The 26,058-nt window shown below is 34.1% G+C and overlaps 1 protein-coding gene and 1 non-coding gene across 3 annotated transcripts in view; one reads left to right on the top strand and one right to left on the bottom strand.

Annotated features, from left to right (window-relative positions):
- Positions 1-621: 621 nt before the first annotated feature.
- The window catches only part of LOC145248125 (uncharacterized), a 264,381-nt gene continuing 238,944 nt past the window's right edge, over positions 622-26,058 (bottom strand). For both annotated transcript variants that reach the window (XM_080109937.1, XM_080109936.1), the window contains exon 2: positions 622-2,785. In XM_080109937.1, the coding sequence (XP_079966063.1) occupies positions 1,355-2,734 (1,380 nt within the window). In that variant the 5' untranslated portion in view covers positions 2,735-2,785 and the 3' untranslated portion in view covers positions 622-1,354. The remainder of the gene's footprint in view (positions 2,786-26,058) is intronic.
- On the top strand, positions 9,499-9,571 carry Trnar-acg (transfer RNA arginine (anticodon ACG)). Its single transcript has one exon. It is a non-coding gene; the product is annotated as a tRNA-Arg (tRNA).

The following is a 26,058-nucleotide window of genomic DNA, read 5'->3' as shown; positions in this document are numbered from 1 at the left end:
AAATCGAATTTATAATTAATATCGATTTTACTCTAATTCAATACTTTATTTTCTGTTTCCAGTTATGATCAGTTTGAATGCAGTCGACTCGAACGATTTAATTAGTTTGTTTTCAATTTAATCATTGAGTTTTTTTTTTTTTATCGAATACAATTTTCAGGGAATCAGATGTAGATTTAGATTTTCCCTCTTTAGATTTATAGCAGTTCGTGATAAAATCGAAGAAATGCTACGCTTCGTGTAGTGTTCATTCTTTACCTGTGTTCAGGATGATAAACTTTAATTCAAACTAAACAAAAAAAAATCTTTCAAATTGATATTTTGATTTTTCTTAATGAATTTCCAATTTATGGCGTCCAAGAATATATCATCGTGGCGATATATATATATATATATATATATATATATATATATATATATATATATATATATATATAATGAAAATAAAATGTCTGACTGAAATATGTCCGTCATGATGTTGCAGCCTTCAAAATGTCGAATTGAAAGCAATGTTCGGGTTAGAATTTAAATTTGTAGTATTTCCCGATAGGATCACAATTATGTCGTAATTTAGTTTTTCAGGCGAAGAAGAAATTTATTTCGGCTTTTACCGTTGCCTCACATGAAAATAAAATAAAATAATAATAATAATAATAATAATAATAATAATAATAATAATAATAATAATAATATAAAGGAACATTTTTCCGACTGACGCAAAACAGAAACGACAAGCCAGATCGTTGTTCTCTGAAGAAAATTAAAAAAAAAACACTTTGCACAGACCCCCATCTCGTCCTCCGCAGATTCCGCAGAAGACGATTTCCATCTCTTATTTTCTAAGATGCCCTATCTTTCCATCACCAGCACCGAGCATTATTCATTGCGAAGTTTTCCAAACTGTCATTTCCAATGAGCCAATGTTTATTTCAATGGATTTTTCCAAGCGGCCCATGACTTTCATCGCAATCGGGAAACTGTACAGCACGTATTTCAATATATTTTTCCCGCACATTTGTTAGATGCTGATAACCCATCTTTTAAAGCACTTGTTGAATCCGTATTCTTCAACTAATGCAGGATTCACAATCCTAGGAAGAAATATTCATCCGTTCCGCGTTTCTCCAAAACCACAAAATAAATTTATTATCAATCTGTTCTGTTCTTTTAACGTTTTAAATTCCTCCGTAATTTTGTTTTCTATTCATACATTTAATTTAGTATTTCTTTTTATATCAATTTTATTTCTTATTATTCCGTCATTCGATTTGAATATTTGCATTTTTTTTTTACGCAAAGTGAAAGAAATTATAAATATTTAAATTTAAAAAAAAGCAACTCGATTTCGAAATGTCTATTCTCGAGAAGCAAGAAGCAACTGATCGCAAGGATCGGTAAAATCCGTTTCAACGTCGATGTCTTCATCTTCCGAGGCATTCCCTTCATCACTGGGGTTAATCACAACATCAATGCTGCCCTCGTCGACGTCGCGAGCAGACTCATCAACATGCCGCCCGCTAGAAGCGCCAGTTCCGGTGAGCAGTTTGTTCTTTTTCGTCTCGTGCGTTTTTACATGTTTGCTTAGGTGATCGCTCCGCATGAAGCGCTTGCCACACTCGGTGCACGCGAACCTCTTCTCGCCCGTATGAGTTCGCAGGTGGCGCTGCAGTTCGTCCGATCGTGTGAAACTCTTGCCACAAAATAACCAGTTGCAGACGAAAGGTCGCTCACCGGTGTGCCATCGTAAGTGGGCCTTCAGATGCGACGTCTTGCCGTATACCTTCCCGCATCCCGGAATATGGCAGATGTGTTGCTTCCGTTTCTGTGCACCACCAGAAGTGCCGTTGCTGCTTCCGCCTGATCCGGGCGAATTTGGCGAATTCAGCGAGTTCTGACAGTTGGGACAACGGCAGCGTCGACATCGTCTTGCCGCGATAACCCCCGAAGAAGTAGGGCCTCTCGCCGCACCAGCGCCATTAAAGAGTGTCGTAATATTACCATGGTAACGGATTGCGGCGGCTGCTTTGGATTGGTTGAGCATGATATTCGATTGAAAGGAATATTTGAAATCAGCCGGTAAATTCGCTGACGAGGGCGGGTTTGGTATGCTCCACCAAGGAGTCTCCGCTTCCGACGCCGGTGGCGGAGACATCTGCTTTGGAACGGAATTAGCTGAGAGTGAATTATTCGGTGCAAGACTATTTGCTGGGGACATTGATGCTAGTACCAAACTGTTACCTGGTAGAATGCCATGCCCCGCCGCCATGATCGTTTGTTGTGCTAGTCTTGCCTGGTGCAGGTCATAATTAAAAGCTGGCGGGGGCGGCGGGTGTGATGGTGGTTGGTGTGGCGACGCACCGGGAGGGCCAGTTGACGTGGTGTGTGGGTGTACGTGACGAATAGGTCCCCCGTGCGACAAGTGGTGCGGATGGTGTGGAGGGTGGTGGTGTGAATGTGGGTGGTGTGGATGAGGGTGTGGGTGGTGTGCATGTGGATGATGTGGATGAGGGGTCGGGCCCATGGAACGCAGCACCTGTGCCACGGTAAGCCCCGTCGGTCCCACACCAGATACATCAACCTCGAACGTAGTGCCCATTGGACCGGTGATGGTAGGCTGGGCGGCCGAGCAAGGGTGTCGAGTTGAGTGCCACGCCCCATGTCCAAGAAGCGGTCCGGCTGAACGGGTCATGTCCATTGTTCCAGGGGTGAGGCGGCTGCAAGTGGCCGCTAGCATCGTTAACGGAGACGGTTTGGCCAGGTCAGATGTCGGAGAAAATGACGGACCCTAGAAAGAAAAAAGAAAAAAAAAAAGAATAAAATGGGTGTAAAAAAAAGTTTCGTAAATTAATTTCGTTTATTTACATTGCATTTTATAATAAAAATTCAAATTGTTATTCGGGATTTATCGGATTACGATCCTCAGCTTGTTTTTCCTTTTTTTTTTTTTTTTTTTTTTTTTTTTTTTTTTTTTTTTTTTACAATGTCTTGACCGATGTAACCGCCGATCTTCTTCAAGTGCATATTTTTAAACTTGGTGACCTTTATATTAAACTCTGGAACCTATAAGAAATTTTCTAAATAAAAAATAATAATAATAAAAACTTTTATTTAGTTCAGGGGAGTAGACTTTTCACGTTTCGTCAGTCATAACAGGTTAAAACATGTAAATTAATTATTACGTTTTATGCAGTATATTTGTTATATGAAGCGGGTATAACCACAAAGATTTGGACGATTACATTTATAATAAGATAATGAGATAAGAACGGACCAATAAGATACGGGAATCACTTTATAAAATATACGGATTCGCTTTGTGATAAATTTCCGTCTTGATACGAGAAGACCAATGCACTTTGCTGAACCTGACAGGATCCATTCTCTATCTGGAAAAGCTTCGCTAACAGGATTTAAGCAACCATTTACTTTTGCGTTAATCTTTTTATTTTAACTTTTAGATTCGCCACTTCTCAAAACCCGAAGGCCACTCGAGGATAACGGTTGATGAATATAAAGTGATAGTGTTGTAATCGCTAATGGTGTAAATTGGGTGGAATTTGATTTATGGGGACGGCTCAACAAAAACTTGTTTATATTGGATTTGAAGGCTACCATGTTGTATTCAACCAGGAAGTAAGCCAGCGGAACAGGGCGGCCAGTTCTGGCAAAGAAGCCTCGTTTATGGAATCTGCGTTTAGATTTATGTTCAGATGGAGAATGGGAGAAATCATATATAGTGGTTGTAACTAGACGAGTGCTTTTGTGAAAGTTTGGCAAGGGGGGATTCTATTACAAGAATGACTCTATACTCGAGAACGTTATTCTTAGTTGTACTACCTATAATGTCAATTGAGTTTTTAAGCAACAGAAAAATGTCATGTAGACCCGTGGCACGGCGGATAATAGTGTCGACTAACAATGAGTTGTGATAATAAAAAAAACAGGATGAAAATACTTATCTGAATAATACAAATACTACTAATTAGTATTTAAAATATTTCGAAACATTATTCACTATTTGTATTTAATTGCCTTCCCACGAGAAGAGCAATACGTGACACGAGAATAACCAGCTCCCCAAAAAGGGCAATCTGGCAGAAGGCAAAAACAAAAATTGCGTTAGTAAAAAAAAAAAAAAGAGTTTCCTTCCATTGACTAAGGACAATTGAAATTAAGTGTAGCATCAGAACAGATACTATACTCGGATCTTAGCCCGAAGGCTAGAACTTCATTCACTATTTGATTGTTTGATTGAGATCACATGACATGCAGAAATATTGAAAAATTTTGCAGTGCATCTCATTTTGCATAAAAGAAGAATTCAATATTGGACACTGTGCACTTGAACAATATAATGCACACCATAATCTCCCTAATATAATTCATAAGTAATACGCAATTTTTAATACAACAAAGACAAAAAGTTAGGTGTTAAAATATATTTACTTTAAGATATATATATGAATAGAGAGTATGCTATTTGCGTGTATGTACATATGCACATACGTACTCATGTATGTGTATGTACATGTCTATGTGTGTGCTATACACCCACATACATATGTGAGTGTGTGTGCATGTGTGTGTGGACTCGGATAGTAGAAAGTGAACGTTAGGTTTACTTTCGCTTCCCTTATTTAATCCTTTAGTCCTCATATTCCGTGAGCGATGTTTCTGGCAAAGGAAGAACAGTTGCTATTTCGTAGACCGTGGTCTATCCGTCTATTACTTATTCTTGACTAATCTTTGATCTTGAGGTGATATATATTTTAAGGTTCTTGCTTCAAATGTCTAGAGAGATTGCCATAAAAATGTGCATCCTTATTTGCGTGTATGTGTAATGCATATATGTATATATGCGTATATATAGTTATACATGTTTGTGTGTGTGTGTGTGTGTGTATATATATATATACAAACATGCATAACTATATATACGCGTATATACATATATGCATTACACATACACACAAATAAGGATGCACATTTTTATGGCAATATATGTGTGTGTGTGTGTGTGTGTGCTTGAAAATATTTATTATCTGTATATATATATATGTATGGATATGTGTGTTTGTGTGCATTTCTATGCATATATATATATATATATATATATATATATATATATATATATATATATATATATATATGCATGTTTACTCATGTATACACATTTAAATATGTATGTCGGTACGGGTTTTTACATGCATATATTTGTTGTTTATGCCTACACGCATATCTATCTATATATATGCAGACATGATGAATAGATGCGCATAAAAAGGTTCAATAGAAATTGTAATAATCAATATATATATATATATATATATATATATATATATATATATATATATGTGTGTGTGTGTGTGTGTATATATATATATATATATATATATATATATATATATATATATATATATATATATATATATAGGGGCTCATTCAGTCTTTGACAGACTATGGATACCCACGTAGGGGTGCCTGCTTGTGAAATTTTTGTGGCAAGAGGTGCGCAATCACTAACCACACCTCTCCTGAGTCGATATTGTTAAATACCAGTGGCAATGAATTGTATGTACAAGACGACTAGAAACAAATGCCGAGATAAGCGGAGAGCACATACAGCGCCTAGAATTCCCAAAGGATTACCCATCTGGTACTAACCAGACTCAACGTTGCTTAACTTCGGTAGATCTGACGAGAACCGATATACCAACACGATTATGCCATATATATATATATATATATATATATATATATATATATATATATATATATATATGGTATAATCGCATTGACACACCGTTTCTCGTCAGATCACCGAAGTTAAGCAACGTTGAGCTTGGTTAGTACAATTTGGGAATTCTAGGCGCTGTGTGTACTCTCCGCTTATCTCGGCATTTGTTGCCAGTTATCCTGTACATACACTTCACATTTTGTGGCAGGAGATTGTACACCTCCTTCCACTAAAATTTCATGCGAAGGCACCCCTACGTGGGTATCTATAGTCTGTCAAAGACTGGAGGAGCCTATATATTCTGCACGTATATATATACATGACTGTGTGAAGGAGCGCTTATGGTGTATGAGTTAATTTATAATGTATTAACTAATCACGATTGTAATTTTAACATTAATTTACAAATAAGTCAGATTATGAAATTAACAATGCATATCTATCGCATATCATACAGTAGAAATGTATATAATCTTAGTCATAATGTTTCTAAATAGGAATTAAAAACTAGAATTAAAAAATATATACGTATACGAATCTACTTTGAATTAAAACAAACTTGATAAAGTAATAAAACAAAAAGTAAAAAAAAAAAAATGATATTTCTCTTGGATTACTTCTTCCCAGACTGCGTGTTAATAACTAATTAGTATTACTTGAGACTTACGATTAATTTACTAAGTATTTGAAGGATGTTAAGTAAAGCCTCTATTATATTATTGTTAATGCGATTCCAAAATCTCCCTAATGAAAAAAAACGTTTATGCCAACAAATCTGCTCAAGGGATAATAGTATAAATCGTTTAAAAAACATTTAAAAAAGAATAATGTTTGTAAGGAATCTTTTAAGATATTTTTTAAGCAATATGCATTTGCGTTGTGTAAGAATAAAAAAAAAACTCTTACTAAATTAGAAAATATTTTTACTTAATTTAATAAGAAATTAATATAAAAATTTAAATCATTGGTTTTTTTTTTAATATTTTTCCTTCATTAGTTAATTTTCGTTTACAAAATTGATTGTCTAATTATCAATATGTTTAAATTTTAATATCTGACAATTATCTCCCTTTTGGAAATCGATGGCCGGAATGCAAGCTTTCTCCTCGATTAAATGCATCTCTTGACCTTCGCGTCGATACTATTCAAGTAAATAAATAAATAAATAAATAAATAAATAAACAGCCAGGATGAATTTATCATTCGAATTTTCTTTACGTTCGTAACTATAATAGCCGAAGAACAGAATGTGTATTATATTGTTTTCACTATACTTTTCCACTATTCTGCGGTGTTTTCATAATTTCTGTTTACCTACTGAACTAAAGATTTGGAGAAAAGGGATCTGTCTTTCTCTTCTTTTTTTATAGTAGACTGATGAGAAGTATGGTTGGTGAGATGGTTTATCATATCACTATGAAGTAATACATCTTGTACCTATTTACTATGCCTCCCCACGGGACGGAGACACCAGGGTCGTTTTTTAACGTGGAGAAAAGGTACAAAAATAAAAAAAAATTGTCTCAGTCGTGAAGGATTTCTCCTCCGCCGAAAGAGAACAAGAAATGGAAGTGCAGCATCTGAAGAACAGGTACTACACGTTGATCTTGATAATGCGCATCAAACGAATATCGCAATGCTTAGTTCGCTGCATGTTATCGTAACAAAGACCCATACAAAATTACATCAAGATCGGCCCAGTAATTTCCGAGAAAAAGCGTAATGAACAGACAAACTAGCAGACAGACTGACAAAAATATAATATAGATGCATATATATATATATATATATATATATATATATATATATATATATATATATATATATATTAGTGATGGGACGATTCCAATATTTTCCCCGATTCTGTACTAAATTCCCGATTCCGATTCTTCATAAATCTCTAAATATTTAACTATATAGTTGTATTTTTTCTCTGATGACCGTAAAAACACACGTGTTAAATGTGCAGATATTTTCCTAAACGTAAAATATACTTGTTACGGGGGGAGGGGGCGATCTATTGATTTTAGCTTCACTTGTGGTTTAAAATCATTAAATACTTATAATATTATCATTGTTACCTGCAATGGAAGATTTTGATTTAAACAAAATCAAATAAAACTGTTAGAAACTGACTCAATAAATGGTACCGTGACATAGGCAGACATATATTCGGTGGGTTTCTAACATTATTTTGTATAAGTTTTTACTTTGGATTCATTTTCCAAACTTAACGTATTCAACAGCGAGCTCGCAGACATTTGTCTTTTTCAAATATACCGATAAGCACTCCATGTTTTTCGAACCGAATAAACATTTTAAATTAAATAAAAACACTAAAAACTTACCCAGTTAGATAGAAAAGTAACTTATCTTGCTTTTGATTGCATTTATTTGTTATATATTTGTTTTCTGACAACTTTTTCGAATCTATGTACTTAAAACGATTGTGATCAGTTTAACGTGATCACGCTACGATCAAATGTTGAAGTCGACTTCAACTCGGAATTTGAAAACAATTTTGTCTGATGAGCAGATTCGCGTGAAACCATGGTTAAGATAGAAACAATAACTAAATAATATTAATCTCTGTTTCAGAAGGCATAAAGCACTGTACGCCAGTGCTAATCAAAACGCTGAATCGGCCCAAAAAGCTTCTCTCGCAGCTCAGAGTATATATGCTCATTACGCATCTCTCTAAAATAATGCATTATATATATATATATATATATATATATATATATATATATATATATATATATATATATATATATATATATATATATATATATATATATATATATAGAGAGAGAGAGAGAGAGAGAGAGAGAGAGAGAGAGAGATATGCATGTGTGTGGGTGAGTGTATGTATATATAACTAATATATATATCAACCAGATCTTAAGGGTCCCGACATTATGAAAGGGTCGCGTCGCCTTTAAAATATAATGAATATCACATACAAATTGTTTTGCTTTCCTTTTGGTAAAGAAGAAAAAAAGGGTGAAAGCAGGGAGAGAATCAAAGCGAACGGTTCTCTTGGCGGTAGGTGGGGGTGGGGGGTTCGCACAGTTAAACAAGAGGACTTCAAAGGGCGGCGCTCGCTTTGATGTTCTCTGCCTCCGCCGTCAAATTTCACTGAAGATTAAAGCTTTCATCTCGCCACCGCTCTTCCAAAATAGACGTCATTTCCCCCCCTTTTTTTTTATATTAGGTCAGGTCTATATTATTATTAGTAGTAGTAATGATATTGGTAGTATTAGTATAAGTAGTAGTAGCTGTAATATTAGTGGTGGCGGTGGTCTTTCATACTGTTACCAAATTCATACTCTTATCATAATTAGTACTGGTAGTATTCGTAGTAGTTGTGGTGTTATTGGCGGTAGGTCTCTCCCACTATTATCAACGTTTTTTTTTTTTTATTTTATTTTTATTATTATTATTATTATTAATAATAATAATAATAAAAAATTTTAAAAAAAAATGCTAAATGTTCATTTATTTAGTCATGTGTGTGTGTGTATACCAATAAAACTTTCGAACGGATGTATCGAATTGAAAAATTCTTTTCTTCCCCTGAAAGGTGTGAGTCTCTAGAATGTTCTTACGGTTCATAACGAACAACGCCGAGTCACACAAAAAGCCCGAAATAAGGGTTTTGGGGCCGTTTCGTGCAATTGTCGAAAAAGTTACCTGCCCATGTCAACGGAATTTAGCACTGCCTGTATACAGTTGAGGTAACATCTTTAGGCATAAGGAGAGGACTTGTGGCGCAATGGATAACGCGCTTGACTACGGATCAGGAGATTCCAGGTTCGAATCCTGGCAACTTCGTAATAATTTTAACCATCATTTTATCCAACGTTTACTCATTATCCTTATCTTTAGTTAGGGTATTTTTGCTTTTTCAGTGATTTGGTTTTGTGCATATGGGAGTTTCCCATACTCCGAGTTCACAGGTTAAGCGTTGATTGTAAGACGATGTTGAGTATACTTGATGTTGAGTGTACTCGATTTTGTATGTTTTTTCTCTTTTTTTTTTTTTACAAGGAAGTCACCCTTTATCCAGGCCCGCATTTCACTGGAGAATAAGGGATAATGGGTATACATTAGTTATGGGATTATAGCGTAGTAATCATAAGTAGTGGAGATTTTGTAGATTGGATTACTTAGAGGGACGGTTCATCAAGAACTTGTTTACATTGGACTTGAAGACAATTAAATTGTAGTCAGCTGGAAAGCAGGTAAACGGAACAGAGTTTCACAGGCGTGCAGTTCTAAGAAAGAAGCTTTATTCATGGAATCTACATATAGGTTTAGCCACGGATAAAGAGAGTGGGAAATTATTGATAGTGGTTTTGGCTTTCAATTTTGCTAGCAACCATTAACTGTAGCTTCCTTGATAAAAAAGGCAAATTTCTTATTGAGAAAAAAAAAAAGTATGAAATACAAAAAATCTTACAAATCGTTTCCAAACAAGGAATTTCGTTATTTTGTTTACTAAACAGTTTCTTGATGACTTCTGTTTTCTGTTTAACAGAAATCTTGCCAAGTCTGGTCTGTCATATAGAAGGGGATTTGACTAGACTTGTGTGTGCCGACGCGTATATTATTATTATTATTATTATTATTATTATTATTATTATTATTATTATTAATAATAATAATAATAATAATAATAATAATATTAGTAGTAGTAGTAGTGGTTTTGGTTGGTTGTTTTTGTTTTACGGCATATCAACTTTTTTCAGGTTATTTAATGCCGAATCTAGTTATTTTGAGGAACGATTTTTAATGGAGTATATTTGTTTTTTAAAAGTTAGATTCTATTTAACCCATAGTTGGGACCCTAACAGGTACTACCACTCCGGGTCAGAGTGGACCTGGGAGCAATGGCAATTAAAGGGTGGCTCCACACTCTCCAAGGCCCGCAAGGTGGGACCTCACCATCGGATATAGTTTTAGGTCGTATCCAGGACCTCCTCCTCCTCCTCCTATTATTATTATTATTATTATTAGTAGTAGTAGTAGTAGTAGTAGTAGTAGTAGTAGTAGTAGTAGCAGTAGCAGTAGTAGTACCTATTTACAATGCCTCCCCACGGGACAGAGTTAGACACCAGGGTCGTTTTTTAACGTGGAGAAAAGGTACAAAAATAAAAATTGTCTCAGTCGTGAAGGACTGCTCCTCCACCGAAAGAGAACAAGAAATGGAAGTGCAGTATCTGAAGAACAGATACTACACTTTGATCTTGGCGGCCAAAAGGCCAATTGATTACTAGCAAAGCCACGCGGTTTCCACCCGCTTAAACTGCATATGGATTCAACGTTAATTTTTTAACAACGTATTCGGTTGCAGTTAATGAGAAATATAAAAAAGAAAGAAAAACAAAAACAAAAAGAAAAGGAAATATCAAATACCCAAATGAACTCACTGCGGTGTGTAAAACTTGAACGTGACTAATCAAAGAACATGTTAATAACATAAGACTTAGGCGCGACAGACCAACAGATTCACTATGTCACACACACACACACACACACACACACACACACACACACACACACACACACACACACACACACGATTTCGAAGTCAATGTTGTACTCTGTCGATTTAAGAAAGAGTGATCTGGTCTGTACTTTCCCAGATGTAGCAACATTACTTCATCTTCTGACGTAGCTGACACTGTAAAGGGATTGGGATCAGCTTTCCGGAGTGATGCGTGATTCGACCATTTTCTTCCCATCGACAGATTGGCTGTAAACGATGCTGCTTGAAAGGTCATTAAGTATGGTAGCTGTCCGAAAACAAATGTCGAATGTAGATCGACGGAAATGTTATGTTAATAATATGGCAGCTACATCAGCCAGTTTTTGCTTGAAGAAAATAAAATTAATTTGACGATTGTAAACTATCCAAACCAAAATATGTAGACATGGAACTGTTTGTCATTTAATCAAATAATTCAAATATAAACATAAGAATTTAAATAATATTCAAGTATATTGGAATTGCCGCAAATATCTACTGACTTTCACGAAAAAAAAAACAAAAAAAAAAAAAAACATGAAAAAAAATCTCTTAAAAAGCATTATAAGAAATATGAAGGTGGCGATGTTCAAAAGGAAGGAGTTGAAGCACGGTCACCAAGAGTAAGAAGAAGGCCTCTTAACTGAAAAAATGCCTGCAGGTAATGTAGGTAAGATTTGTCCGACTGTCAGTACTATATGAGGGCCATTTGGAAAAGAGCAATAAAACGTTTTTAAAAAGAAAAAGGAACACAGTTCGATTAATACTTAAACTGAACTTTATTCAATATCAAATATAAACAGTATCTATGTAAAAATTAAGTAATTTTAAAGCAATATGCAGTTTAATACTGATAAAACTGAATTATGAATTTACGGAACAAACAATTAAAGAAGCATTAAACAAATATTTTTTGGCCTTCGGAACAAGATCAGTGTAGTATCTGTTTTGATGCTACACTTTACCTTTTCTGTCTTCGGTCAGTGGAGGAGAAATCTTTCATGACTGAGATTATTTTTGTTCCTATCCAGAGTGCCCCTTATTGAGAAGCTGGATTTTCTCCACAAGATTATATGTTGAAATATTTAAATAACTATTACTTTAAATACAGAAATTAGATTTAAAGTTTTGGTTTTCTGTTCTATGTCCATTTTTCCCCCATGTTTTTCACCAAAATGTGTAGCATATTAGTTGTCTTACAAGCCATCATCAGTGATTGCTCACTGGCAGTAACCTGTGATGTTCCCTGGAGAGCAAGTGACAAGCCTCCCCAGATTTCCAGTGTTCTCCACCTTTTGACCACTTGTACTGATGATTGCATGTTATCGCAACAGCCGTTGTCACTGATTTCTCGTTGGCATCGGCCATTGGTGTTTCCTAGGGTGTGGGTGACAAAATGCCTCCCCAATGTACCAGATTTGAACTGCACACTTCCAGTGGAGATTTGTTCAGTACTCTCTCACCTCGGTCTTTCCATCCTCCCTAACCCTTCACAACTAGTTGGTGTGGTGTAGCGCCAGTCGATGTCATTTGTTATATATTTGTTTTTTGACAACTTTTTCGAATCTATGTGTATAGTAATACAAACTCAAAAATTGTTTGTTTTGCACTAAATAAATAAATAAATAAATAAAATGAAATATTCGACTTTCTCCAATAAAAATAAAAGTTCAAACACAAATTCACTTACGATATTTTGATTAAAATTATCCCAAATGTGCAATTATAATAATTATTTTCCGAATGGAGAATTGGTCTTTTTCTTTAGAACATACATGGACAATCGGTAACACATATTGGTAGCCATATTTTTATGCCTGTTAGCATGACCACGTGGTTGAATACCGGAAGCTGTCTATACCTACAACTTAATTAGGAAGTGACGTTACGCTGTCATATGCATCGGCCTTCTTTCTCGGTAGCCACGGTTTAAGTCAGTGTCAGGTTTGCGATGATCTATAAATACGACAGTGTTACTGTTATTTTTTGTGTCACGCTTACATCTTTTTCCTTTCGAGTGACTGTCGTTTAATTGTTATGACCTTCCATAATTTTACCAAGAATTATTCCGAAGTTTTGGTTTCGGTCTCGATTATATCTGAAGAAACTAAAACTTCGATTCAAGTTGATGCACCCAAGTCATATGGATATATATATATATATATATATATATATATATATATATATATATATATATATATATATATATATATATATTATTTTTGAAATCGCAACTTTATAATATATAAGAATCGATTGAAAATTAACTATGATAATATTTACGAAGTCTGCATAAATTAAAATAACATATTTAAGCGTATTTTACGCCAGCCGTCTCTGCTAGCTTAGATAAATACTTTTGCAGTTTTAACAAGAGCGTTACAATAATATCTGGACGTCTCCATTTACGCTGAAGATCCACAGATACCAACACGTGAAAGAGCGCGCTGCTGAATTTCCACAGGTCCCGCTAGTAATAATAAGATTGTAAACGATCCCAACTAACAAATGTAGACATGGAACTGTTTGTCATTCAATCAAATAATTAAACTATAAACACACAATTAAGAATTTAAGTAATATACAAGTATATTGGAATTGCCGAAAATGTCTACCGATTTTCACGAATAAAAAAAATATAATAAAAAAATCTCTGAAAAACCATTGTAAGAAATATGGGGGTGGCGGTGTTTAAAAGGAAGGAGTTTCAGAGTGAGTGTCGGGTTGGCGATGATAAAACGTTGTTTTTCGAGCCCCCCCCCCCATGTGACTGATTCTGTCACTTTGACGTTTATGCAAATAAGCGCTCGGCGGTGTGATACTCCTTTCAAACACGCATGCGTCAATGGCGCGTAAAATGTGAAGCCAGATCTGTTTTTCTTTTTCTTCTTATGAAGTTTTCGTACCTGGCGAGGAAGGAAAACCGTTTGATGATTTTCCGCCCGTTATTTATTTTCTACTGTTTTTTTTTTTTTTTTTTTTTTTTTTTTTTTTGATTGATGAATTCCGGATGGCCGTCTTCCTTTGCAAATCTGTACAAACAACATTTGTTAGGATTACATCTGGATATAAAGACATTCGCGAAAAAAAAAAAAATTCTTCTTCTTCTTTCTATCGGCTTGTTTATGGAGAGGACACGAAATTTATATTTTACAAGAGTTGACAACCTATTTAGTGCCGAGCATAGATGCTAACAAGTTTGGTAAATGTCAACTGTAATCCTGTTTCAAATGAAATAAATGATTTTTAAAACGATCTCCCTAATAATACTGTATCCAAGATGAGTATATTTGCTAATAATACTACGCTCTATTGAAGGGAAAAACGAATGTACACCTATCCAAGACAGAAACCTTAGAAAACGACCTTCAGTCGGTAGTGAAATAGGTCGTAAGTGAATGGTAGCATTTAATTCTACTAAGACTAAGCTACTTTCTTTGCGATACCCTCGTTCAGTCTCCAGAATGGATACCCCCCCTACAAAGACACCATTTGCTTATGCACGGAGTATTGTTGTCACATCTGGGCTGATACATCTACCACTAACCTCTCACTCGCTGAACTCCCCACAGTATTTTGATCGATATGATCACAAATTGTAGTTTCTTCAGTGTTAGCAAGTCTTGTTTTGGGGTGAAAAAGAGTGACCAAAAATTGCTAAAAGTAATGAATGCGAATAATTTGGTAAATTATAATTGTACTTTTATTTTCAACGATATAAATGATTTTAAAAAGTGAAATGTATATTAACTAGTTCGGTAAATTGTAATTTTGTTTTATCTCTCTCTATATATATATATAAAAGTGAAAGTGTGTGTGTGTGTGTCTGTGTACATTTCCCTACGCAATAACTCTGTCCATTTTTAGCCTACAGATTCGAAATTTGATATACAGAGTACTGAGATTTGGTAAAGTCGATGTGATTGGTTTTCGGATAGAAATTTGGCAATTAAAGGGGTCAAAGTTCAACGATTTGACCTTTGAGAACTCTACCAAACTCCTCCTACAATTTTGGGTCTAAACACGTGAAAATTTAGATATAGGTTCCTTGGACATGGATCTAACTTAATAACTTTATTTGAGCCCTAAAAATAAATTTTAAGGGGTCATAATAGGGGTTAAAGTTAAAAAAAAGTGACCATTTTCTTCTTTTTTTTTTTTTTGCTTAGCATGCATCTCAAAACACCCGGGCAACGCCGGGCAACGCCGGGCACACATGCTAGTACGAAATAAATGATTTTAAAAAAACGAAGTTTGGTAAATAGTAATTAATTTTGTTTTATACGAAATAAATGATTTAAAAAAAACGAAATGCACGTTAACAAATTTGGTAAATTGTAATTTTAAACGAGATAAATGATTTCAAAAAACAAAATGTATATTAAAAAGCTTGATAAATTGTAATTGATGTTGTTCTATACGAAATAAATGATTTCAAACGCGACAAATAAATGATTTTCAAACGACAACAGTCACTCCAAATGAAGAAGCTTACAACAACAAAAATTATAATCGATAAAAATTAAATAAGACAAACTGAGAATTGAACAAAAATAGTGAAAAACACTAAGAATTGGCAAAACAAAAACGCCAAAACTAAGAATTAAAAAATATAATTAAAAAAGATAACGAAAAACATTGAGAATCGAAAACAAAAATACTATTAAAAATACAAAAATTAGAATCAAAAAACAAAAACGAAACCTCTAAGACTTTCAGAAATAAAGAAAAAAAAAAGCTCGAAAACAAAACAAAACAAAACAAAAAAATAAGAACTTTAAAGAAAATACGAGATATACTTTAGGATCAAAAAACGAATATGAAAAATCTAAGAACTGCATAATGAAAATCAAACAGAAACAACAACAAAAATAAAATATTAATAAAAAAATAAAATAAAATATTAGTAAAAAAATAAAATATTAGTAAAAAAATAAAATAAAATATTAGTAAAAAAATAAAATAAAATATTAATAAAAAATAAAATAAAATATTAATAAAAAATAAAATAAAATATTAGTAAAAAATAAAATATTAGAAAAAATAAAACAAAATATTAGTAAAAAAATAAAATAAAATATTAATAAAAAAATAAAATAAAATATTAGTAAAAAATAAAATATTAGAAAAAATAAAACAAAATATTAGTAAAAAAATAAAATAAAATATTAATAAAAAAATAAAATAAAATATTAGTAAAAAAAAAATAAAACTACATAAAAAAAAACAATGATAAAAGGTGAAAACCGAGAATCGGAAAATAAAACAACATAAATGAGAATCAAAAAAACAAAAAAAAAAAAAGAAAGAAAAATAGAGCCCAAAGAGAACAAAAAGTTGAAAGGCGAAAACAAAAACAAACAAAAAAACCCAACACATATTTGAAAAGGGGACGAACAATGAAAGGCACAAAAAAAAAAAAAAAAAAAAGGTAAAAGAAAACGAAAAGGTGAAAATTGAAAAGTTAAAGCGTGAAACGATAATGACTGGTTGGCACGATCAGCCGGTTAATCAGGCGCGTCGGCAGTTGGGGTCGGGTGGAGTGACTTCATGGCGCGTTTTATGGCGGGAGACTGGTCGTTACATAAAGTATTTTCAGCGTATGGAGGGGGATGGACAGTTTTTTTTTGTTTTTTTTAAAGCGTGAAAATGGAAATTTGAGCTGAACGCTCTCCCCACCCTCGTTTCCCTCGCTTCATATACCTCCTCCCCATTCCTTTTTACTCCCTAGAGTGTGGGAATACTAGAGAGAGAAGCTACGGTTATAATCCTTCCTGAAATAATTTTGGGGTTTAAATGTCGTTTTGTGACGCTCTATTTTCGGATTTCTCCAAATCCGTCACCCGTGTTGCACTTCATCCTCATCAGCTCAGATTCCGGTATCTCTGACAACCCACATTCAACTACTTACTCATTCGTTAGTGCACGTCAGGAATTCAACAGTGGTCTAGATCCACACATTGCAGGCATTCCAAATTTAACCCTCACGTGTGTAGATTGAACCAGACGGCCAGTTTATACTATGAAGAAAATCTGGCTCTCCAAAGCGGGTCACTCTGGATTGAGAGTATTAAGTTTTTTCCAACTGCAAGAACTTAGACACTAGGGTCGGAAAATGGGATTGAAAAGTCACCGTCCTCCAATAGGGACACTCTGACCTGCGAAAAAGTGCCTTGGCAGCCCCATCGGCATTCCCAGACGAGGGCGCCTCGGGCGATTAGCAATAAACTAACTCCTTCTATAAAGAGAGAAGGCAAAGCCAACCTCCTAGAACTGCACAGAACTTAACACCCACCCCAAAATCAACAGAGTCATCACCCATCGCAAAATCAACTAGGTCATTACAACAATGGTCTAATCTCTGCTGATTTTGGGAGCTCGGGATATTGGTTCGTTCTAAAAGGATTCCTCTTCCTTTCACTGAGGACAGAACGGATACTACACTTTGAATTATTAAAAAGGAGAGGCGATGCCTTGTAAGATGATATTCAATACCTCCGTTCAGTCTCAGGAGACAATGGAAACTCTGTAAGGATAGCTGCGCGCGTAATTGTGAGGCAAGGATTGCGCAATCCCAACTTACACGTCTCTTGCATCGGCGCTGTATGGGTCCAGTGGCAAGATGAAATCAAAGCCGATTAAAAACAAAGCTGAGATGAGCGGAAAGCCCATACAGCACCTGGAAGTCCTAAATGGTTACCTATTTTAGTACTGACAATACTTAACGTTGCTTAACTTTAGTGATCTGACGATTACCGGTGTGACAACGTGATTATGCCAGTTTTTTCAGGTTACGATGTGGAATACAATGTTTTTCCGGTCCCTGGTTAGCGTTTTTCCCCGACTTTATAATGTTATTTGATTATATACAAGTGTATATATGGCCCTGTCGGTGGGGCATTAGAATACACTGACTGCCCCCCCCCCCCCTGCAGAGGGTAAAAGTCCCTCAATGGGGGTCCTGGATATGACCTTAAACTATATCCAGTGGTGAGGCCCCAGCTTATGGGCTTTGGGGAGTGTGGAGCCACCTTTTAATCACCATTGCTCCCAGGTCCACTCTGACCCGGAGTGGTAGTACCTGTTAGGGTTCCAACTATGGGTTAAATAGAAACCGACTTGAAAACAACAAATATATTCTATTAAAATTTTTTTCTTCAAAATCTTTGGATTCGGCATTAAATAACACGAAAAGGTTGATATGCCGTGAAACAAAAACAACCAACAAGTGTATTATATACTGTACTATATTTTGTTACTAATTTTTAATTCTGTATCCTGGGGTTCTAATATATATATATATATATATATATATATATATATATATATATATATATATATATATATATATATATGTATATATATAATGTATATATACATGTATATATATATAATGTATATATACATGTATATATAATGCATATATACATGTATATATATAATGTATATATACATGTATATATATATATACTGTATATATACATGTATATATATATCAGAGAGGCGGTAGCACTCTCTATATAGGGATGGCCCGTACACGCCTATATACGCCTACAAAACAAAACTATCCAAATCTCAACTAAAATCAACTTATAAGTTTCAAAAAGCACATATTATTACAGAGAAGTGTCTTACGAATCCAGCGAGTGTCAGAACGTCGGTTAAAATGTCAAAAGAGAGCAGAAAAAAAGGGTACAAAAATGGCCAATTGTTCTTCTTTCTTCTTCTTTCTTCTTTCTTTTGAGACGATGTATCTCGGTGTACGAACGGTCTCTGACAACAGTTCAAGCATCAATCGACTGCTCTTTACACGGAGAAGTGCAGTGACCCATTGCTTTTTAGCTAACTCCATAATTAAATAAGATTACGTGTAATAACAAGTTTTAAACACTATATACCCAATGTAGACAGACCACTTCGAACACGGAACTTCTCTCAAAAGGGACAGCTCCAAATAATACACCGGATGCTCACAGACGTTCCAGTTTGCCAGTGGCCTATATTTCTTGGACGCTGAATATTTGAGGTGAACGTTAAGGTTTTTTCTTTAAACAGTAACCCACCAGCGTTAATGAAACCACGAAATCTTTATCTCAGTTGATCAAAATTGTTATAAGAGTAACCTATCAGCAAGTACGACGTCAAAAAACAATGTTATAAAAACAAATAATTCTTCAGATTTTGGACTGTAAAATATGTACAAAATGTCAATGCTGTGACCAGGATTCGAACCTAAGTTAGCACGGCCACAACGTGGGGTCCTAACCTCTAGACGATCACGGCTAACACTGACGTCTGTTGCTCTTGGCGGAAAGACACATGACTACTGTCAAACTATTGAAAAATAAGGAGGAAACTTGAAATTCTCACGCATGCGCAAAAATACACTATAGCAACCATTGTTAAATGCAGCTGAATCTCTTCGCTCGCTAAGAAAAGTAGATCAGACCAGTTCTTCTAAGAACTCACCAAACGCCAAAGGAAATAAGTTAAATTAACCGCAAAAGAAACTGCAAGAAAGTCAAGAAAAATTTAAAAGTGAAGGTATGAACATTTTAGAACTTTATAATACTCTAACTGTTTTATCAGAGAGGCGGTAGCACTCTCTATGTAATATAGAACCGATGGAGGACCAAGAGGCAACTCCTAAGGCCCAAAACCCAAAGACCTAAAACCCAGCAGGAAGCGACCTGCTACTAATGGAGGCGGCAATGAGCCGCCTCCTAAAAAAGACAATACTATCATGAATGTAAGTTTAAAAATAAGACTATAAGTAAAAATACTAATTAACAAGAATAAAAAAGCATTGGAAATGCAAAAGGATATAGGGATGGTATGCCAAAAAGTATACAAACAAGATAGCTATGAATGGCTAGACACATGGAAATAGAATTGCATCCAAAGTATAGCCCTATAGCTTTTTACAACTGTAATGATGTCACGGAATGAAGATTGGAGAAAAACTATAGGGCTATACTTTGGATGCAATTCTATTTCCATGTGCCTAGCCATTCATAGCCATCTTGTTTGTATACTTTTTGGCATACCATCCCTATATCCTTTTGCATTTCCAATGCTTTTTTATTCTTGTATAATGTATATATATATATATATATATATATATATATATATATATATATATAATGAATATACTTTCTATCTATCTAACTACTATTATATAAAGGTTGCTGTAAGTGTGAGGGTTCTTTCCTCGTAGGTTCCGAAACGGCTGAGCCTATCTTTTGAAAATTTTATACATAGGTAATTTATATGTTTGGCAGTGTTCTTAGATATGTTTTGCGTAGAAATTCACCGAAAATCGAAAAGGTCGGATCTTTAAAATAGTCTTTTTCTCTTATAGATAAAAAGAATTTTCACAAGGGAATATTTTACGTTACATCGATGAAGAGAAATAATACAATTTCAGCAAATCATTTTTTTAAATCGAAAAAATCCGATCTTAAAAATGGTCTTTCCTTGTTATAGGTAAAAAGCAGAATGTTGACAAGATAATTTTTTACGTTACACCGGCCAAAATGAAATAAAATCTCAGCAAATCATTTCTTCATAAAACAAAAAAACTTATTTATTTTCATTTGGAGATTTAGCTAAGTGTAGAGCATTTGACTACGGATCGAATGATCCCCTATTCAAACCCGGGTGTACCTCACCATTTTATTTTATTTTTTTCTTATTAATGAGTTCAATTTATGACAAAAGAAGAGATACCATTTAAAATCGCCGCAAATCATTTCTTCGTTTGCATATTGTAAAACTAAACATTTATCAGAACAGACTTTTCGAGTGCATTCATCGTCAAGCCCAAATATTAGCTGACGTGATATTTTAAACCAACACAGATGGAATTTGATGAACGACATTATCAGTATTATCGTTAATATTATTTTATTTTATGCGAATTAGTCCACTGACAAATTATTCCTTAATTTATAATATAGAGGATTAATTGCATAATACAGGGCGAATCACGGGAAACGGACGTTTTTAAGGAAAACAAAACTCTGCGAATATTTCAACAAAAAATTTATAATGTACATGAAAAACATTTACTAAACTTCCTTCCTCACTCCCTATCCCAAGGGGATCAAGGCGCACTCTAAAAACATCCGTTTCTCGTGACTCACTTTGTACATACGCAATCTGCATAAATTAAAATATCACGGTTAAGCGTATTGAACGACCGGGCAATGCCAGGCGACCAGCAAGTAATATCTATATCTTTGTGTGTATACATTGTAGAACAAAGTTTTCACATGGGAATGAACAGAAATACGATGAATTAAAGTTATAAATTAATGAAAATACCAGTTTCGAATGTCGCTTACCATAGTTAAATCGAGGTCAAGTTTAGAGAAAAAGAATAATGCTATTAGAATCATAGCGAGAGAAATTGGACAAAATCTAACAGAATCTACATTAAGTCAAAGAAGACGTCATTTTTATATATAAAGAGAACGACTTATCGACTTAAATATACAGAACAAATCAAATCTTAAATCTGAGGCAAAGGTACGACTATTTAGTAGATGTCTAAGGATGAGATAACTGTATGTTTTTTTTTCAGACCATTCAATGGTAAATAATTTTACTGGGGAATTTCTGTGAATAAGTGTTCTTTAGCCGGTTATCCCATCTTTACGATGTACTTCCAATGTAGTACGAACTGAAACTACATTGAAGTAAAAAAAAATCATCGTGAGGGTGGTAGAACATCTTTCTATGAACGTCACGATTGATTTGGTGAAAAAACAAGATAACATCGGGCGTATTATTATTATTATTATTATTATTATTAATTTCGCTTTTATTATTATTATTATTATTATTATTATTATTATTATTAATTTCGCTTTTATTATTATTATTATTATTATTATTATGATTATTATTATTATTAATATTTTTGTTGTTGTTGTTGCTTATGTTATTATTATTATTATTACTATTATTATTATTATTATTACTATTATTGGCTAACAAGGTGCGTTCACACAGGTTATCAAAGATCTCATTGAATACAGCCTGTGGTGTTCCCTGAAAGCTGAGTGACAGTAAGTCTCCCCAGATTTTCCAGTACTCTCCACCTCTTTGGATAAGATTTGCAAATAAATTTGTATTATCGCAACAGCTGCTTACCATTGATTTCTCGTTCGCAGCGAGCATTGGTCTTTACTGGAACTTGAGTGGCAATAAGCCTACCCAAGGTCCCAGTTCTCTTCGCACTTATACAATGGAGGTCTGGTACGTGATCACTCCTCGGTCTTTCGTTCCTCCTTGACTACTTGGCTATTCGGTTTCATTCTTTTTTGGGAGGGGGGGCCTTATATTATTATTATTATTATTATTATTATTATTATTATTATTATTATTATTATTATTATTATTATAAGCAAAAGATATATACAATTTCAATTCCATCAGCTGGGAGTATGGGTTTCTACTAAAAATCCGGCATGGTTTTAAAAAAAACATTTCTTTTTAATTCTCTGCCATTTATTTTTGTTGAATAAGTGTTATATTTAACGGCCTCTTAATTCAGTTTTTAATCTTATGGGGTAATTTCTTCCTAAAATATATTCTCTCAGCAAAAAAAAAAAAAAAAAAAAATCCGTTGAATAATAGATTGTGAAACTGTCTTCAGCATAATTAGAAATTCCATCGAAATGTTGGCTGACAGCAAACTTGTATCATTCAAGGCGAGTAATTTAATACACTTGATCGAATAAAGTCTGTCGTCTCTTTAGCTGAGCGAGTCCGTTACGTACACGAAGTCAACGGGCTAAATATCAAACGAGATTGATGCATTATATAGGCTTGTCAGATGCGCATATGCGTTAGGACACTACCCCAACACACACACATACACACAAACACACACGTGTGTGTGTTTGTGTTCGTGTGCGTGTCAAAAGAGAGAGAGAGAGAGAGAGAGGGGGGGGAGGAGAGGAGACAAAGGGAAGGAGAAAGACAAGCACAAACGTGAGTACGCCCCCGTCCACACAAGCTGTTGAACCAGAAGTAAATAAGACAATATGAACATTCAAAGTGAACACCAGAATCGTAGATCGTAGATTTATTGATCTTTTTTTTTTCTTTTCTTTTTTTTTTTTTTTTTAGATGCGTCCTAGCATACTTATAAGAGGTCAATGTCCGAAGTCCAGCCGATCGGGTCTCGTCTCAGATTGAAACATTTCGAGTTCTAAACAGACCGAATGGAGGCATCTTATTTTGATACGTCCAACCATTGTTGTAAGACTCTTCGTCTGTTAGTGTGTAAGTTAGTCTCTCTCTCACGTTCACGCCCGAAGTAACATTTTCCTGAACCTATCACGGTTAAGAATCAAATAAAAAATCTCTTTGGTCTGTCATTCATAAGTTTGAAATAGAATTTTCGTCAGTCTGTCAAATTGCATTTTGAAAAGGCATTTTGTCGGTCTCTCAAGCGACCAACTGAGATATCATTTCCCTTGTCTGTCACGCTGAAGTATAAAATAGCATTTTCATTGGTCTGTCATCCTAAAGTGTGAGATAGCATTTTCCTTTGCTCTGTCATGCTGGCGAGCGGAATAGCGTTTTCCTTAAGTCTGTCATACTGAAGTATGAAATGTCATTTTCATTGATCTGTAAGGCTAAAGAGTGAACTAATATTTGAGTTGTCAGGCTAAAGTATGAAACAGAATTTTCCTTTGGTCTGTCACACTGAAGTATCAAATAGTTTGATAATATTTGAAATGTCATTTGCGTCGGTGACTCAGGTTTATGTTTCAAAGAATATTTCCATCGCTAAACGCCTAAACTAAGTGAGCGCATCAGTCCTAATTATTGCTATGTTTTTTTCTTTGTTTTTGTTTTTTTTTACCGGCGATCATATTACGACTGACCATTCATCAAACGAGTTGACATTCTAATATCCAACATTCAAAGACAACGCGAAGAAAAGAAGAAAAAAGAAGGAAAGAAGAATAGCGTGACAAGGATCTTTTTTTTTTTTTTTTCAATAAATTATTGCGCGTACTTCTTATGCTCGAGAATACGATTTATTACACCACTGTCTGGTTTACAAAAGCGCGAATGCAGATTCGATATTTTTTGGTATAATAAGGGAGAGAGAGAGGGGAGGGAGGGAGAGGGAGAGAGAGGGAGAGGGAGGGATGCATACACATGCTGTGACAACGGCATGTGTATGTGTGTCCTTGTAAGAATAAAGATAAACAGGTGAAGCTATAAGCGTTGGCCATACAGATAGATGAACAAATATATACGTACTAAGATAGTTAGATATGAAAATAAGTACATATATGAATTCGTAAATAATTACATGAATAGGCAGAAATGAAATCAGAACACACACACATACACACACATATATATATCGCAAAAATGGTAATTAGTAAAAACCCGAAGAAAGTGTTCAATACTATTGTAGAGCAAATATGCGTTTTATTTTATTTATTTTTTATAACCGTTTTATCTGTTTAGTTACACATGTTTCGGTTACCGAATCGTATTAGCGATCCAGTAACCTCGTCAGACTTTACAGGCTTTCTGTAAACTCTGACGAGGTTACTGGATCGCTAATACGATTCGGTAACCGAAACGTGTGTAACTAAACAGATAAAACGGTAATAAAAAAAACAAAAAAAAACATATATATATGTTTGTGAAAACATACTTTATTTCCTTATAATATATACCAATCCTTATTTAAGAAGCTCAATGTAATTACAGAGCAATATAGTGACTAAATGACAAAAGACTATATTCCAAAGTTCATGATGTTGACCACCTTATAATTTATTCCTTTAATTCAGCTGACATTTACAATTCTTGACAGTATCTGTTTTGTAGCACAAAATCAATCACTTAATTATTATATCAATTAGTGAATCTATTTTGCCCTTAACTCATCAGAAGAAAAATTCAAAATGGTGTAATGGAAACATATTATAAGGTATTTACAGCTTCTCTTCCAATTTTCGGATTTAAATCATGTCAAAACACACTTTATTTCCTTTTGATGGATTGATTGTTGCTATTTCTTCTGATTAGTTAAGGGCAAAATAGATTCGCTAATTGATATAATAATTAAGTGATTGATTTTGTGCTATGAAACAGATACTGTCAAGAATTGTAAATGTCAACTGAATTAAAGAAATAAATTATAAGATGGTCAACATCATGAACCTTGGAATATAGTCTTTTGCTATTTATTCACTATATATAAAATATTTTTTATTCATACATATGTATAGATTATTAATACGGAATAAATATGCGTTTATATCATGTTATATTTAGTTCTTATTTGTGACATGTACGAGTATAAAATAAACAAACACCAAAGTTTAAGTAGTTTTGTTCTTTTAGAAATATGCTTTGTTTAACAAAAAATACATTTTGTAGGCCTACACGTTAACAAATGATAAATAAACAGAGAAAAAATATAAACATGTATATATTTTTCCTATTAATTTATATATATATATATATATATATATATATATATATATATATATATATATATATGCATGTATATTAGTCACTTGTGATGCATATGTACATATAACTTCTGATGCATGTACGTACATATATATATATATATAGTCACTTGTGATGTATGTATGTATGTATCTGTATGTTTATATATATCCATTAAATTTACACACATACGATGACGTCACTGATTTTTCGTAAAATTATGCCGATTTTGCTCAAAGACATTGAGGTCCTTACTGCTTACGATCTTGGTTTAGTTGTCTAAAGTGTATTG

Source organism: Euprymna scolopes, chromosome 26 (genome assembly GCF_053919585.1).
Source record: "Euprymna scolopes isolate OS-2025 chromosome 26, ASM5391958v1, whole genome shotgun sequence".
NCBI lineage: Eukaryota > Metazoa > Mollusca > Cephalopoda > Sepiida > Sepiolidae > Euprymna > Euprymna scolopes.
Note: the sequence above shows the minus strand (reverse complement) of the source record. Positions and strands in the feature narration are given on the sequence as shown.